At 34.6% G+C, this 17,230-nt stretch overlaps 1 protein-coding gene across 34 annotated transcripts in view; it reads left to right on the plus strand.

The window, feature by feature from the left end:
* The window catches only part of SOX6 (SRY-box transcription factor 6), a 633,064-nt gene that overhangs the window by 288,906 nt on the left and 326,928 nt on the right, over positions 1-17,230 (plus strand). For all 34 annotated transcript variants that reach the window (XM_072793935.1, XM_072793936.1, XM_072793934.1 and 31 more), the window contains one exon: positions 14,937-15,144. In XM_072793935.1, coding sequence (XP_072650036.1) covers positions 14,937-15,144 — 208 coding nt within the window. The remainder of the gene's footprint in view (positions 1-14,936; positions 15,145-17,230) is intronic.

Genomic DNA, 17,230 nt, shown 5'->3' on the forward strand with positions numbered 1-17,230 from the left:
TTCTCAGCCATTATTTATGTTGTGACAGAATTTTTGAAGATTTCTAATTTTGTAAGCTTTTAAAAGATTTTAAAAACTTAAGTTGTTGCCAGCTTTTTGGTGAGATTTAGTCATTTAAGATAGTAGGTAGCACCCAAATGAAAGTTATTTTCTCATTTTTATCAAGACCATACATGAGAAAATGTAGTTTCTAAAGAGGAAGAAACTATAGAAACCCACTAGTTAGCCTGGACCTATTATAGCCTGAACACCTAAGGTGAGGTTTACATGTATCTTTTTGGTACCTGCTTGGTCTGTGAAGCACTGGAAAATAATCTAAAAACTCCCTTGATTTTCTAGACTTCCTGGAAAATTTAGTTATCACTCCTTTCATCTTAGGATTTTGGCATTCATTCAATTTAAGTAAATTTCAAATCTAAACTTCTGGTAACAAGTGAAAAATGTCCACCTTTGTTCCCTGAGTCATGAAACAACATTCTCCAGGAAACCTTGTGAGAGATTTCCCATTTTCTATCATTTTGAAACTGTATTTAGCACACAGAAGTTTCTTTTAAACCTCTCTCAAAAATTTAATGACAGGTATGTGCTTATAATTTTAACCAAAAAGTAAAACCATATTTTACTGCATAGTGTGGATAGGGAAATAGACAACTACTGTTGTCTAGTGTCAACACATTGGTCATCTTTGTATTTTCATACCCTGGTTATATACCCTGTTTCATTCCTGCTTTTAAAAAAAAATGTAGATCTTTAAAAAACTTTCCCAAATCTGGGTCTTTTAAACAGAATGATTACTGGTGTGCCACTTGAAAATATCTTGATGTTTATGAAAATTGGAATTTTGATAATTAATTTTTAAAATTAAAATTGGAATTTTAATATTAATCTTAATGATATAATGCACCTTTAAATATACTTTTTGGAAAAGTTTTTTTACCTAGTGTATTATCAAAATCTTTATCAAAAGTAAAAACATTAACATGCTCTGGAATAGTTGGCTTTTTTCCCCCTTGGGCAAGAAAGAATCAGGTATGCATGCTGATTAACACACTCCAGTCATTAACATGTGATTATGTGGGCTGCATATTGAGCACCTGCCAAAATATAAAAAATCCAGTACTTTGCTACATCTGTGCAGACTTTTTGCGTTTCTTTTGTATTTTGACAGTTCAAGGAAAATCAGGCCCTAGTATCTTTTTTCCCCGAGTGTAATGAAACTGTGTATACAGAATGTTTTCAAGGAGATGAGATATGCCATGTTTATTTTTATTTTAATCTTTTAGGCTGTATAAGAGCCAGTGACTGGAGTTTGCAGAGCACTGACTATAACATGAATCTCTTAACAAAATCCATTACTGGCATTCACCTACAATTTACAGCATTCCTTCATGTTCATGAGGATTATGTTTTCTGGGATTTAACCAATATTCCCTTATTTTGCTTCATTTTTATGTGATATCTTTATGCCTCATAAATATTTTGTTTTCACTTCTTTCACCACTATGTTGCTAGTATGCACCTTATTGTGATGCCAGGGCTGTTCCTGTGGTTTGATTTTTCCTATCTAGTATCCATATGCAAATATTCCTTCATGACCAAAGTATAGTTTGTATTCTATAGTATTTCCAACACTTATGAAAGGTAATTCTTCAATTCTTATTTAAAATAAGAATTGATTATTAATAGAAAAGCTGGGATGATCCAGTCTAGCAAAACAGTTTGGTTGAGCCAGGCCTATTCCAGATAGCTTTATTTTCTTGATGGATTCAGAAGATTTTTGTTTTTTAAGGTAGGCTTCTTGTCAGATTGGTCAGTATTAATCAATGGAAGCTGATATCACAATCTTCTGATCAAAGCAAAACTTCACAGTCTGTAGGTGGTTCTGATTAATGTACAGTTGTACAGAATTCTTTCTTACTTGGTGGTGGTCTGGGTACATCACTATAATGAAATATGATAACTGGAATAATGAAATCTGCACATTCCTGTAAGGCTTTGAAGCAACATGTTGTAGAAAGCAATGTGTATATTATCTAGCTTGCAGTTTTTTACATGACTAATTTGAACTTTTTATGATTAGAATGAGATATGAATCTTAAGATCCTTCTGTATTGGCACGAATAAGATGGTGGTGGCCGTGACAGGGAGTATTTTGCTTTGGAAGGAGGAAACTGGGATTGTATTCTTCACTCCTCTGACTCTACCTTCTTACACTAATTTGGAGAGGGATGCTTTCCATAAAGGCAACTTTAACATAATGAGTCATTTGGAGATGACATCTTTGAAAGGGCTCTCTTTGATTATTGAGTCAAACCACCTGCATTAAGCAGGAAAGAGCCTACTCTGTTCCTTACATGAACATACCTAATTTTTCTGGAACACATCTAATGAATGTGCCTTAATTATCTTGATATGCAAATTATCTCACTGTTTGATTGTCCTCTGCAATAAGTTTTCCTTGCTTTCCAAGAGAAATGTAACCTTTTAAAAGAAGAACAACTTCAAGCCATTATTGCTTTTGTTAATATAGCTTTCAGTGCGGTGACATTTATTTTTTATACTATTAACCTTTTAAGTATTATTTTGGTATTACTGCATTCCCATGACCTCTAGGCATTATTTTTCTAGGTGATGCAAATTGAGTTCAATAATATATCTCTGTGTAAACTGCATTCTCAAATCCAAAGTATAAATTACAAAGCTTTGCTAATAAAATTTTACAATCAGGTAAAAATTAGAAATGAATATTTATGCATTTCATTTATCTTCTTTATATTTCATTAACATCCTAGAAAATGGGAAACCTTATTTAATAAAATGATTGGGAATTATTTTGTAAACTTTTGCTTTCATTATAATTTAACTCTGATTTGTTTTCACTGCTGGCTTACTGAGAGTACCTAGAATACTATATTCTCAAATTCATCAAACTTCTGGGAAGAAATGTGCCCTCGTTTAAGCATAGATAGATTAGGGTGGTATATAGAAGAGATTCATTTACCTTGAGACACACAAAATGAACTTTTATTTTTGGCAATTACTGTTATTTAGGCATTTTTGGTTAGCTCTAGTGGTAAATGAGTAGCTTTTTATAAAAGAACTGTTTTAGCCAGGATTAAGCTAATATAATCCATGAATATATTAGAGGAAAGTTTTCCTCCTGAATTCAGAGTTAATATGTGGCCTTCAGCTGTATAATTATTTTGTTCCTGGTATATTTCTACCAGACATACTGTTCTCATTTTTCTTTGTTCTTATACTGATATATTTTGTATGTGAAGTTGATTATAGTTTATTTATTTAGCTTTTTGAAGTTGACAGTAAGATTAGAATTTAGCTGTCCACAAGGAATGACATAGTAGAGCAAGGAATGAATCTGAGTTTTTGGGTATTTGGAAGTTAGAGAGAAATATATAAATTCATACCATCCCTCCCTACCTGCCCACCCCCACCCAAAAGAAAGCATAGACTTTATGATTGCAGCTGAACCATCAGTTCAAAGTTGTATGCTGCCTTCAGGTAGAGCAAGGCATAGCTTCCAGACACTGGGGCCACTTGGTGATAGAATTAGACTTCTGTTTACTGCCTTGTAAATTAGTGACATTTTTGTGCCTGCTTTCCCTTTTCCTGGAAATGTAAATACAGAGAGTTAGATGCTTCATTAGCAACACAGCCTCTGAGGTATTGTTTTAGTCTCTTTGTAGTTCTGTCCATAAAAAACTCAAGTCAGAGAGCTGGAGATATTATTTTAGAATTTCTGGATTACAAAGAGTTTCGTGTTAAGCCATTACATGCATTTGACATTTCAGAGGGAAATTTCATGGCTTTTTGTGGTAGAGTTCTCTAAATTGGGACCCTTACTGGGCAAGATCTAGTGAAGAGGGGAGGTGTTTGAGTCCCCAGAGCAGCCATGAGGGCTCAGCGTGCATGACAGAGAGAGCAATTTGTTCTCTAGTTGCTCTTCCTTGGGCAAACAAGGCCATGGAAGGACTTGACTGTTAATAGAGTAGGATCTCTATTAACAAATGGATTTGATAGGCCTTGATTGGGCTCAGGTACTTCTTAAAATTCAAATTTGTGGGGCGCCTGGGTGGCTCAGTCAGTTAAGCATCAGACTCTTGATTTCGGCTCCCATCATGGTCTCCGGGTCCTGGGATGGAGCCCGGCATCAGGCTCTGCTGTGGTTGTGGCCTACTTCAGATTCTCTCTCCCTCTGTCTCTGCCTATTCTCTCCCCACTTTGAGTCGCATGCTCTCCCTCTCTCTCTCAAACAAATTAAGATTTGTGAGATATAAAGTGCACACTCTGAGCTATTTTTTATGTGACCCCAGTCACATCACTTTAAAATAGACAACCAAGACATAATCAATTGTCATACCAATATTTGTTTCTGGGGGCTTAATTACTACCCTTTTCCTAGCAAATCCCAACTACCTTACCTTTTTCCTAAAAATTTTAGATCTTTTTTCTGAAGTTACTCTGATACCCTTGAGTGATTATAGATCCCCTTCCCCTAAAATGACCCTAGTTTCTGTGTTGAGTTAGGGACAGTTTTCCCAGAAGCTGGATTCAATAGCATTTCAACAGACTACTTGTGTCATACTGCAAGCCCTCCTCTTCCCTGTTAACTCTGAGCTAGGGTCATACAAGAGGTACCTGGTGCATTGACTCTCCTATTTTTAAGGCTATATGCCTATTTTGGGGTACAGGTTACTGAAGTTTTTTACTTCACCTCATTTGCTTCAGCTTCATGATTCTGATATCTGGGTTTGTCCACTCTTTCAAAGAGCTCTTCATTATTCCTCATTTGGACGATAGTTATGTAAAATGGGTTCCTGGTGATCTGACTTATACCTGGATCCAGTGATATAATTTATAGCATATAATTTAAGCACCCAGCATAGCCTTCAGTTCATTTAAAGTATACTGGCTGCTTTGCTGATTATATATAAAAAATACACAGTTCTTTTCATAAGTGGACTAGTATCTCTCAAATTGGGAAGAAGAAAAAACAACTGTAAGGGAGAGCGTAAGGATAATAGACTTGACACTAGAATAAGTAGTTATCTCATAAGAAAAGCTCTATGGAATCATTTGAGACTCTCCATGCGAGAAACTTGCTCTGTAAGAACTTGTCCAATTATACTTCTCAAACCTCTGCATAATCACACCCCTTTATTCCCCAATGCTTCATATTGTAAAAATCAAACAAATAAACAAAAAAAAAATTCTTGATTTAGTGGAAATGTTTTCTCTGAGGTTTAGAGGAAACATAATTTAGAGGAAAGGATGTTGCCTCATGGAAGGCCTATGTTTATCTCTGTCACTAATTTGCTGTGTGACCTTAGGGAAGTCACTTTATATCTTTGGATTTCAATTTCCTCATCTCAAAAATGAAAGATTTGAACTGTAATCACCAAAGTCTCTTGCTACTTTTAACTTCCTTGGCTTCAAAGTTAAAGCTGTCTTAGCCCAATTCAACCTAGCCTGGTAGTATTGTTTAAGTTGGGTACCATGTGGTAGTTGAATACTAATCAATTGCCAGGTGGAAGTTAACTGTCTGAAGTTGGTAGCTACACAAATCTGCTAATAACTGAACCTTGATAGAATGTTGTTCCATGTGTTGGTAAATTCACTACCAGGCCTGCCTGCCTTAAAGGTCTTCTTACTATTCCATTACCAAAGAGTCATAAGATATTCTTACCTCCAAGAAGTTAGTTAACTTGCCTGGATTTTGTGGGAGGTAGATGGAAAAGCTGTGACTTTACTACAAAATCTGGCCCAGAAAGCCTTTATTTTGTTAACTATTATACCATCTTTTTCTACACAGGGATTCAAGTACTAGATGGGATTGAGCAATCGGATTTTTAAAGGACCTTTGAATCTTGAGATTTTGATTCTATTTGTGAGGCTGATAGTGTACAGATGATGCAAAGCTTATTTTTATGTGCTTGTCTTGGCAGGTTTGGAGACTTTAATATTTTTTCTGTATTTTACTTCCATTTATTAAGTACGGTGATCCTCATCACCATTTTAAAAACTTAGTAATTTTTTTCTTTGAGTCAAAATAACACTTTAAGAGCAATAGCTTGCATTTCTTAGACTTTTAGAATCATGACACTTTGACAAATATTGGTAATAAATCTATATTCTGGGACATCATGAATAAATGTATCATTATTGAGCAGTATGATAATTGTGTAAAGTGGCATGATGTTGTTCCAACTTCGAGAATGCAATATAAATCTAACATATTCTACTAAGTATCAGTTTTAATAAAAGAGAAAGAGAATAAAACATTGTCTTACTATTAGAATTAATGATACTTTTATCAGGAATAATCCATTGTTAATTGGAACCAAATTCAGTATTTTCATTTATGTAAGCTTCTTTAAACCAATGCTTTTCCTTAAAATATGTCACATTAGAGAAGAACATACATTTTCGTCTGAGAAAGAACCTATGAATGTTAGCAATTTAGTTTTCAGCATATTAAAAAGGTTAGATTTCCTTTGTTAGTAAGAAGTTATTGGAACCTAGATTAGGTAAAGCTTTACCTGTCAGTCACCCAATAATACCAAAGTAGAATATGTCTTATACAGCACAGTTGGCAGGTAGTTTTTGGCTCATCAAAGAAGAGTCGTTTGAAGTGGGGAACCAGAAAAAGCAATACATATCCAGCATATACATATATATATATATATTTATTTATTTAACATGCATATATGTAATTTGTAGAATATAAGTTGAATGCTTAATTGACACTTAAAATATATAAAATGGAGTGCATACAAAAGGAGAGGGGTGGAAGCCATTTGTTTTGGCAGAGAAGATTGATCACTGACATGGCTGAGTTGCTAGTACACAGTGATTTAAAACAAATCAGTACACAGTGATTTAAAGCAAAACAGTGGTTTTATTATTGTTTTTAATATCTTTACAGACATTACATCCCATTAATTTCCTTCAGCTAAACAGGAACACACCTGTAGTTGAACAAATTTTGTTTATGACACATTACAATAGGGAGAACACACACCATAGAGACCCATTGAATGTTTCAGTAAGAGAGTATTCAAAAGAACATTTTTTAGGATTTGGACTTTGAGTGACTTAGAATAGGGTTTAAGGAAATGGAAGCTTGCTATAGATTGGGGCCTGTCAGAAATCAGGGATAAACTTCTAATTTGGTATCCCAATGAATCTTATCTAGAGGGAGGGTAGATTAGAGTGAGGATAAAACTGTAATTGGAAAGGTAGTATAACTAAAAGGGAAAACAAAAACAGAAATGAAATGACAACATACAATGCAATAAGAGTGAACGCATTTAATTCAACCTTGCTAATGGGTGGGGGGAAGGGGAAGAGAGGGTAATAGTCTGTCCCTACAGTTATATTGTGCAGCAAGTAGGGAAGTTGATTCTTGCAGCTGCTTAGAGAGGCCATTTCCCAGTCATTTCTCCCAGCAGCAATGCCTTCCACCTGTATATGGGTTTCAACTTCTATTATGTAGGGCAAGATTCCATTCCTGACCTATGGTCTCTGCTGTCTCAGTTCCTGACATCTTATCTGACTTCTGCAACCTCAGCCTGCAGCTCTCCTCTGCATGCAGTTATGACTGCCCATTCATATTCCTGGTCAAGGTGCAGTTGGCAAGCCAGACGACTAAGAGCAGTAGTGTATTGTAGTTACTCCAGGACAGAATAGAGATAACTTATATGCAGTTAGGTTAACTGGGAAATGGTAGTATGTTTCCCTAGAAAAACCTAACTACAAATGCTGATGTTATTGGGGTTTTGTGAGGGATCAGATCTTGATGGAATTAGTTGGGGGTGACTTTATAAAGGAGGTGATTTTTGAGCATTGATATTAAGAGAATAATGTCATTTAGTATTTTTATACTTAGATGAATAAGAATAAATAAAAACCTAAAAATGGTGCCAGTGGTCATCATGACTGTATTTTCAGAATTAAAAATTGAAACACAGGACAATTGGACAAAGGATGTTTGAAATTTAATAATAAGAGGAGTTACCATATGTTGAGTGATAGACACTGTCCTAAGTTGTTTTATATATTATTCATTTCTTACAGCAACTATCTGAGGATATAGTTATAACTCCACTCTGTAGAATGGCAGGGTCTAAAACCCACCCTCTTGACTATGTGGAAGTCTTGGTGACTTCCTATTGAATAGATTGCCCTGACAGTTAGATGGCATGACTCCTCGGTCTAGGTTAGAAACAGTGACATAGCTTTCATCTGGCTCTTCTTGGGGGCATGCTCCTTTGGAGACCTGAACTAAGATGTCCAAGAAACCCCAGCTCCCAGCCCAGACTTTGAAGTGTTCACATTTGTGAATACACAAGCCTTTGAGATGACTCCAAACTTAGCCACTGACTTACTGGCAACCTCATGGGAGACCCTGAGACAGAACTGCCCAACCCTGATGCTCCTGAATTCCTGGTACACAGAAACTATTAAAGATAAATGATTATAGTTGTTTTAAGAACGGTTTTAGGGTGATTTTTATACAAGAGATAACCAATATAAAGCATTTATTTCTTGGTAACTCTTGGATTAGGGTTAATAACAAAGTGGAATTCCTGTCTCAAAGTAGGTAAAGTTCCTCTCTGGCAATGCAAGGTAACAAAAGGATTTAGAAGGTAGGTGTAATTGGAATTATTAGAAATATTAGAATTGGTGATTCTATTATTTCTATGATAGCCCCGTAGAATGGGAAAAGCACTGGATTTGGAGTCAGAAAACCTACATTTGGGTTTTATATTTTAAAAAATATTTATTCATGAGATACATAGAAAGAGGCAGAAACACAGGCAGAGGTAGAAGCAGGCGCCCCCCCCCCCCACACCGAGCAGGGAGCCCAATGCAGGGACTTGATCCCAGGACCCTGATATCACGCCCTGAGCCAAAGGCAGACGCTCAACCACTGAACCCCCAGGTGCCCCATACATTTGGATTTTAAACTAGTTCTGCCAATTCTATTTGTGTCACATAAGGGAAGTTACCTAACCTTCTGACTGTTACTTTTCTTCTCGCTGAGAATGAAGATATAGAACTTTGGTATTCAGTTCTTGGCAGCACATTTTAAGAACAACATCTAGAAATGAGTGAATCAGAGGAGAATGATGAAGGGTCTGGAAGCTATGTGCAGAAACTGAGGAGTATCTTCTAGAAAAGAACTATAATCCAATCCCTCAAGATATTTAACTCTAACACGGAAGAGGAAATAGATTGATTTTGTGTATCTTTTGAGGACAAATGGGTAATAATGATAAAGATCCACATTTTAGCTGATACAAGGATTCCTTTTTAAGAAATTAAATGTATTAGAAAATATTATTTGAGAGCTCTCCACTGCAGAAATGTCAAAGAAAGAAAGCTTGGTTATTTTTTCTGGGTTCAGTCGGGGAGACTATAATACACTACACCTCTAGACATCTTCAAGAGAGTCAATTTTTTTTCTCTTACGTTCTATTTTATATTTCCTTAAAGCATCTCTTAATAAAACTTTTTTATTTTTCTTTATTACATAAACAATGTTTTCATCAATGATAAATTAGAAAATACATAAAGCAAAAAGGAAATAAAAATTACCAATAATCTCTTCACCATTTAGAAATCACTATAAATATTTTGGTGTACATTTTCCCAGTTTTTTATTTCTTTTGTAGCCACATTTACCTCAATGCACACATGCAACAAAATTGAGTTTATTTACTAAATGATACAATATATCCTTTTCCCCATTTAATACATCTTTCTTTGTAAATGACGTATGTCTACAACATTTTTTTGGTATTCACATTCAACCTTGACAGCAATATTTATTTTCTGTTTAAAAGTAGTATTTATAATAGAACATTTGCAAAATATGGGTGACTTCAAAAAGAAAATTAAAACTACCTATTATCCCAATACTCAGTGGACCACTAATGTTTTGTTGGACATTCTGGTGTCTTTTCTTCTGTATATATATATTTTTCTAAAAAATGTATATTGATGTTTCTCACTAACATAACTTTGTACCAACAACATTATGAATATTCCCACATGTCACTACATATTCTGTAAAAATATGATTTTTAATGATCTCAAATTAGTCTACCATCTGGATGAAATCATAATGCCCTCAAAATGGTCCCTAAAATTGGACATGCAAGTTGCCCCCAATTGTTCATCACTATAAACAACTCTATATTCAATATATATAGTATTGTTTTTAATGGCTGTGTGGTATTCCATTGTGTAGCTATGTCATCTTTTATTAAATGAATCCTTTACTTTTTTAGTATTTCAGTTCTCAGTGTTTTGCTTAAATAAGCAATCCTGTCACTGATAGAACAAATCTTTACTCTTACCCTTATTTTTTAAATTGTTTTTGACATATTTGGTGAATAGTTGTTTCAAGTTTAGCAGCTGATGATGTACTTAACATTTTGTTGGGTGCTCTGGGGGCATATAGAAGAAACATGAGACATGGCCCCAATCCTTCAAGTGTTAAAATTTAGTTTCAAATATGACTAATACATGCAAAATAGTAATGAATAATTTATTCTAGTATATTATTAAATGCTAAGTTGTATGGTTCTGATTAAGTGCTTCAATGTATAGTTCAGGGGGTGGGAGGATAGTGAGGCCCAGTATAGTCAGGCAGGACTTCAAGGATGAAATGCAGTTTGATCTGAGCTTTGAGGAGTGGGTTGAGTGAATAGTCAAAGAGAATGTAGGACATTCTAGAGGAAAGAAGGTGAAGCACAAAAGCTCAAAATTTTGTGTATATTTGATATATTAACAGTACCATGTGAAGGCTATTTAAGTTTAACATCTTTCTATTGCCACTGCTGAGCTGTTTTGAATAACAACCTCTGAAAAATCTGAGCAATATTTATTTTAAAATGTCTTTCTGGTTTTATTGAGATATAACTGACAACATTTTATAAAGTGTAGAACATAATTATTTGACACATGTACGTATTATGAAATGATTACCACAATAAATTTAGTTAACATCCATCACCTCACATGTATTTTGTCTTTAATATTTACTTTTCTATCCCCTTCAGACATGGAAACATCTTAATTAAATATTTTTAATTTGCGAAGATTGCTTGTGTTTTCTAGAAACTTTGCCAAATGACTATTTTGTTGTTGTTGTTCTACTATGTGCTTTTTCAGGCATCTGCATATCATTTTGTGTTGTATTTAATTGATTGCCAGAAAAAAGGTCTTTAGATGATCTGAACCAATGTTGCTTTAGTTTTCGTATGGGGACTGGGATCCTTTTAAATAATATTTCAAAAATTATCTTTACTGTTAGGTTTGATGGTGCCACTAAGGTTAGGATTGAGAGAAAACAAATTTATGGCAAATTGCCTTTGAATGAACAGTCCCCATATGCTCCGTTTGTTTTGATGTTCATTTGTTCAGTCACGTTATACAGTGGTTGCTTTCACAAGAAAGAACAAAAAAAGACAAGTAATCTTTATGTTCTTTTTTAAAAAACTAAAACTAACCAGCCTTCTTAAAAATTTTTGTAATTACATCCATATTTTTTACAATCAGGGGAAGCACATTTATTTCATTGCTTTCATAGGGATCAGTGTTTCTTAAAGTGGGACGCATCAGAAAGAGAGGACCTATACATGAGAGTCCCTCGGGATGTTTATTAAACTCCATATTCCTGGGCCCCACCTTTGGTGGGTATAGAAGGAGGTGAGGGAATCTGCATTTTAATGTACTTGGAATTCTAAACATTGAAGTTTGAGAACCATTGCTTTAGGGAAATGCTGTCTCAGATCTCTCCACAGTTGTGCTGCATGCATCAAGATGCAACAGAAATTATCATTGGGCATCTTTCCTCAAACTGATATTTCATAGGATCTGTTTTGCTTTTAAGAAATTGCATAATGAGTTGGGCTTTTTTCCCCTTAGAAAACTTACTTAAAAATTACCTAGCTCCTTAAAAAAACAAAACAAAACAAAAAAACAAAAAAACAAAAACAAAAAAACAAAACAAAACCCTAGAGATCTTTTGTCAAGTTTCTTTTTCTAATTTGATACTGTGGCCTTTCATGTAACAGTACTCTCTTCGTTGTAACTGTTTGGACTTAAGTACCCCTTTACACAGATGAGTTGCCTATAGGTCTCCATTCATGAGAGACTATTATTCCTTAAGTTTTAGAAAGTTAAAAAGGGAGGGCTAGAAATGGTAAAGTTTTGCACCTTTCCATTTTTCTTTTTTTTTTTAATTTTTTATTCATTTATGATAGTCACAGAGAGAGAGAGAGAAGCAGGCTCCATGCACCGGGAGCCTGATGTGGGATTCGATCCCGGATTTCCAGGATCGCGCCCTGGGCCAAAGGCAGGCGCCAAACCGCTGCGCCACCCAGGGATCCCCCTTTCCATTTTTCTAAGGATGGTTAAGATGACTTAAATGATATGACTTACACTATTGATGATTGTATCCACTGCCTATGTTGGTGTCTGGTGACATATTGCAAGTAGTTCTTGTCAATTTTTTTGAAAAATCATGACTTTTCAGATTCTTGCTCTCTGCTTCTTGGAAGTGTTGAGCCAGTTTGCACAGATTACATGGCTGAGGAGTGTGGGTCATTGGTGTGGGAACCCATGGTGATTGTCTGTGGTGTGGAATGGCAGTGGCTACATTCCCACAGGTAAAAAACAAAAACAAAAACAAACAAACAAAGCAGTCTGTCTCACAAATGACAAGAGTAAAGAAAACTGTTTGAAATTAGACCTGACAGAAAAAAATGGTACTGTATGAAGCCTACATGCTCTGTAGACAGCTTAAAGTTTTTCCTCAGGCAGGAGAGCCACTCTGGGTATCTTTCAATTTCAATTTAGGAGTGATGGGAAAGCCCTTTGTATTATGATCAATGGTGGCTTGCTTGTAGGTAATGCACTTCCATGTGACTGTTGTTTTGACTTGGTCTTTAATCTCTTAGGTTGAGTCAGAGTTTTTTTTGGTTTTGTTTTTGATTTTGATTTATCTGCTATGATACGAGACTCGTTTGCACTTGAAATGAAAGTGATGGAAGCATGGTTGATCCAATGGTGATACTGGTTCAAAAAAGTCTAGGTCAGATTTCTGATAGGGACATTACTAAGAAATCAAAATGGCTTTGACAAACACATTTCTGAGTTTTCATTTGCACAAAGCAGAGAATGAACTGATCATCCCAAGAAGTCACATACTAACCATGACTGGCATCTAAAAGAAGGGGTTCCTCTGCATTACCTCATAGAGTTATTGTAAATGTTAAATGCAATAAAACATCATTTCTCAAAAGAAAAGATCTAGGAGCAAGGTAAAGAGGAGCTCTCTTTCCTGCCCTACCCCATTTATTTTATCCTTTTCAGTTTATTTCAGTACAAAAGCAATGAGCATTGTTCTATGCTAGGCATTGTGCTAGTAATGGAAATTTAAAAAAAGATGGATTTGGCTCGCAATATTTTTAACTGCTTTATTGAGATATAGTACAGATACCACATGATTTATTTATTTAATGTATACAATTCAATGGTGTTTAGTATATACTCAGGATTCACATATTCAGTTTACTTTAAGACTCATAACAATTTTTGCTAAACAACTCCTTGGGTCCAGAGGGGAAGAGAAATGCCTTGGTTCCATCTGCTTCTTCCATCAGAATAATGGTACCCACTACTTATTCAATACCACCTCCTATGAGCTCAGTCCTATGGCTAGTTGCTTTAATTCTTATTGGGTACAGTTATCTAGAAACTTAAATTGTTTAGGCTCCATTTTCCTGGAAAACCAGTTATTTCTGTAACTTTTGCCTCATATTTCTTCTTCTAGTTCTTGAAGCTTACTGGGCTTCTTTGTGAAGGGGAAGAGAGATATAGAAACAGCTAATATGTTCATGCTTCTGATGAGAGTCACAAAGGCTATATGCTTTATTTATTTCATAACATTTTTTATTGGGCAAGAGAATACCCATGCCCACACAGATGAGGTGAATTTAAGATTACTGATGGGCTGTGGCCAAATAATAGTGGCTTACAATCCCCTGTTCTGATTTAGAGATATATAAAAACATTTTCTTCCTATAAACTTTGAGGTGTTTATTATTTTCAGTCTCAGATTTCCATTTTTCCCCCCAGAAGATAGATCTAACCCTCTTACTAGTTAGCTACTTTCTCTGTACTGTGAAGTAATTCTTGTGCAAATGTTTTTGTAATAAAGTTGTTCTTTTAAAAACAATCAAACAAGCAAACATAAAAACAAACCACTTTGAAATGTGTGTGACTATGTGCTAAACTATAAGTGGTAAAGATAAGAAATGGAAAAAGGTTTTTGTAACTTTAACAGATGTATGGCTAGGAAAAAATCATTCTCCTTAAACCCCAGCACACAAAAAATATTCAGGTTGGCTAACTTTCCGGCACTGATTAGGTATTTTATATATGTTCTGTTGAATAATTAACATTGGATATTGAAGCTAATTTCTCTTTTGGTTCTAAATTCAATGATAATGTTATTGTGATATACATTTTTTTTAGGCTGTGGGAGGAGCATTTAACGGAAGTGCCAATTAAAAGAAAAACTTTGCCAATCTTAATAATTAATAATTGAATCTGAACTATTTTAAATGAAGAGTGTAAATGAGTAGGTCTAAGTGTCCATTTTAAAATTAAGTTTTTGAACCACTTCGGTTGGCTTTTAATTACAAAAAAATAAACAGTTTGAATCTGCAATTCAAGGGGAGTTATTCTGATAATTGCTTCTTTAATGTTTAGTATTTTTAAAGCAGAAATGGCTAATATTATTTGTCCATCTAAGCCTCATATACTGCCATTCTGAGATTTTTCTCCAATGGCATGCAAAGAAACAAATGTTCTAATGGTTTTATTTTATTTTGTTTTTCTAGGAGTCAGAGAATAATAAGTTATGTTCCCTGTATTCCTTCCGAAATACCTCTACCTCACCACATAAGCCTGACGAAGGGAGTCGGGACCGCGAGATAATGACCAGTGTTACTTTTGGAACCCCAGAACGCCGCAAAGGGAGCCTTGCCGATGTGGTGGACACACTGAAACAGAAGAAGCTTGAGGAAATGACTCGGACTGAACAAGAGGGTATGTGTGGACTTAACTGTTGAGCTTTATTCTTTCAAAGATTCCAGGACTTTAAAAAAAACTGAGTGGGATTTCAAGGGCCAAAGCGGTGCATAATTGGCACTAGCCAGGAAAAAGTTATTCACAGGTTACCATGGTGATGGCAGATTGTGATCCATTGAGAGTATTAAGCAGATAGCTCCATTTTTCTAAAACTTTGTGCATTTCATTTTGTTCTTATGATAACAAATCACATTTTTAAACGGACTGCAAGCCTTACCCTGGAAAAAGGTGTAGCATGGAAACTTTTGCAGCTGCAACTTTATTTCTCATTTTTTCTCCCTTATTTCCTTTTGATGGATAGTGTCTTATGAAAAGATCAACTGTTTAAAAAGAAAAAAACAAACAAAAAATAAAAACTAATTTCTCATTTTTATAAATATTACAAATTTATAAATATTATCCTTTCATCTCCAAATGTTGTGAGAGTTGAGCTTTCTAATATTGTCAAAACTAAATGCTCAAGAGGGAAGTGCTGCAACACATGGCATATATTACAACATCACACATCTACCTTCTCTACTCTCTCAAGAGTCCACTTAGGTTTGTCTAGGTTCTAAAAAACAAAAGAAAGAAGATTCTAATATATTTTTAAATTAAAGAAATCAAAATAAGTGATTGCTGTACAATGTATGTTCTTTAGGTACTGATTTTAGACTGAAATGTAGGGTACTTAATGGTTCTGGATTTATTGCTAACATTGTAAGTTAAATTTAGAGTTCTCTGGCACTGCAGAGGAATAGAGATATAAGGAAATTTTTCATGTAACTTAATTTTATTCCTAGAAGGGCTTAGAAGTTTAAAAGTTTCAAATTAATTTTTGTGGATGTGTCCATCACATGAGCACTAATGGAAATTTCTAAAGTGTATCACACACTTCCCTGACTTACCAACCAGATTATATGGCACAAAATGTAAATATTTTTTGATGACTCAGGGTCATGGTGCAGTAGACTTATGAACTCCAATACTTATCTAATAATTATGTGACCCTGGGTAAATTCTTCAGTTTCTCTGAGCCACAAAACTAAAATTTTCTGTGGTACTAATACTTGACTTGGTAGCTCAAACATTTTGAGAATTAACTATAATAATGAATATAGAAGTCTCTGATGAGCAGTAAACTACATAAACTTGGGGTATTGTTATGATTATCATATTATAAATGTCATTTTATCAAGCTATAATGTAATGATGCCCCCAGAGATCATTGAGATAATTAGGACTATTTGGCTTTATGGTTATTTCTCTGCAATTACGAAACTTTTGAGTTCTTGTATCTACTTGTTATAGGTATCTTTTCATACGTGTGTGCGTGCATGCGTGAAATGTGTTCTCCTCCTTCAATATCAGATTGCAGGCTGTTACTTTTTGCATAGTTGTGAATAATTTCTAATTTGTTTCTTTTCTCATTAATAAATTATGAAAATAGATGATCATAATAACCTCTAGACCATAAGTAAAATATAAACATATATGTCTGGGTGAATCTCTGAGAGATTCTGGGTAATATACATGATCTTTAGTTCATAGACTTTTGGCTGCTCAGACACTTTATTTTCCCCTACTCAGCTATGTTCTAGAATAAGTGAAGCTGTCAGATCAGTAATCTCTGAATAAGTGAGATTGCTAGATTATTTTTAATTATGATTTACCAAAAAGATGGTTTAGTCCTATAAGAAAGTGGTTTTCAAAGTACTTTAGAGAGCTCTTTAATGTAAAAATAAAGAAATTGATTGTGATGATTTTTTTCCAGTGTGAACTCCTAGAAAATTTAAAATAATATTTCTCTTGCAAGTCATGGTTAGTTTTCTTTTCTTCCTCTTTATTATTTTGTGTTAAAGATTTGGTACAAGAGAGGGACCTACAAAATGAGACCTCTCATTTGAGAGTACTTTATCACTATCAAAGAACATTTTTATGTACTTTAATGGACTTTGTTTTCTGTAGTAGACATATTTTAGGGATCAGAAATTCGGCATTTTTTAGTGTATTTTAATGTATATGATATATTAAGTATAAACATGAAGTAAAAAAGGATATGCTC

The sequence above is a fragment of the Canis lupus genome, chromosome 23 (genome assembly GCF_048164855.1).
Source record: "Canis lupus baileyi chromosome 23, mCanLup2.hap1, whole genome shotgun sequence".
NCBI classification, from domain to species: Eukaryota; Metazoa; Chordata; class Mammalia; order Carnivora; family Canidae; genus Canis; species Canis lupus.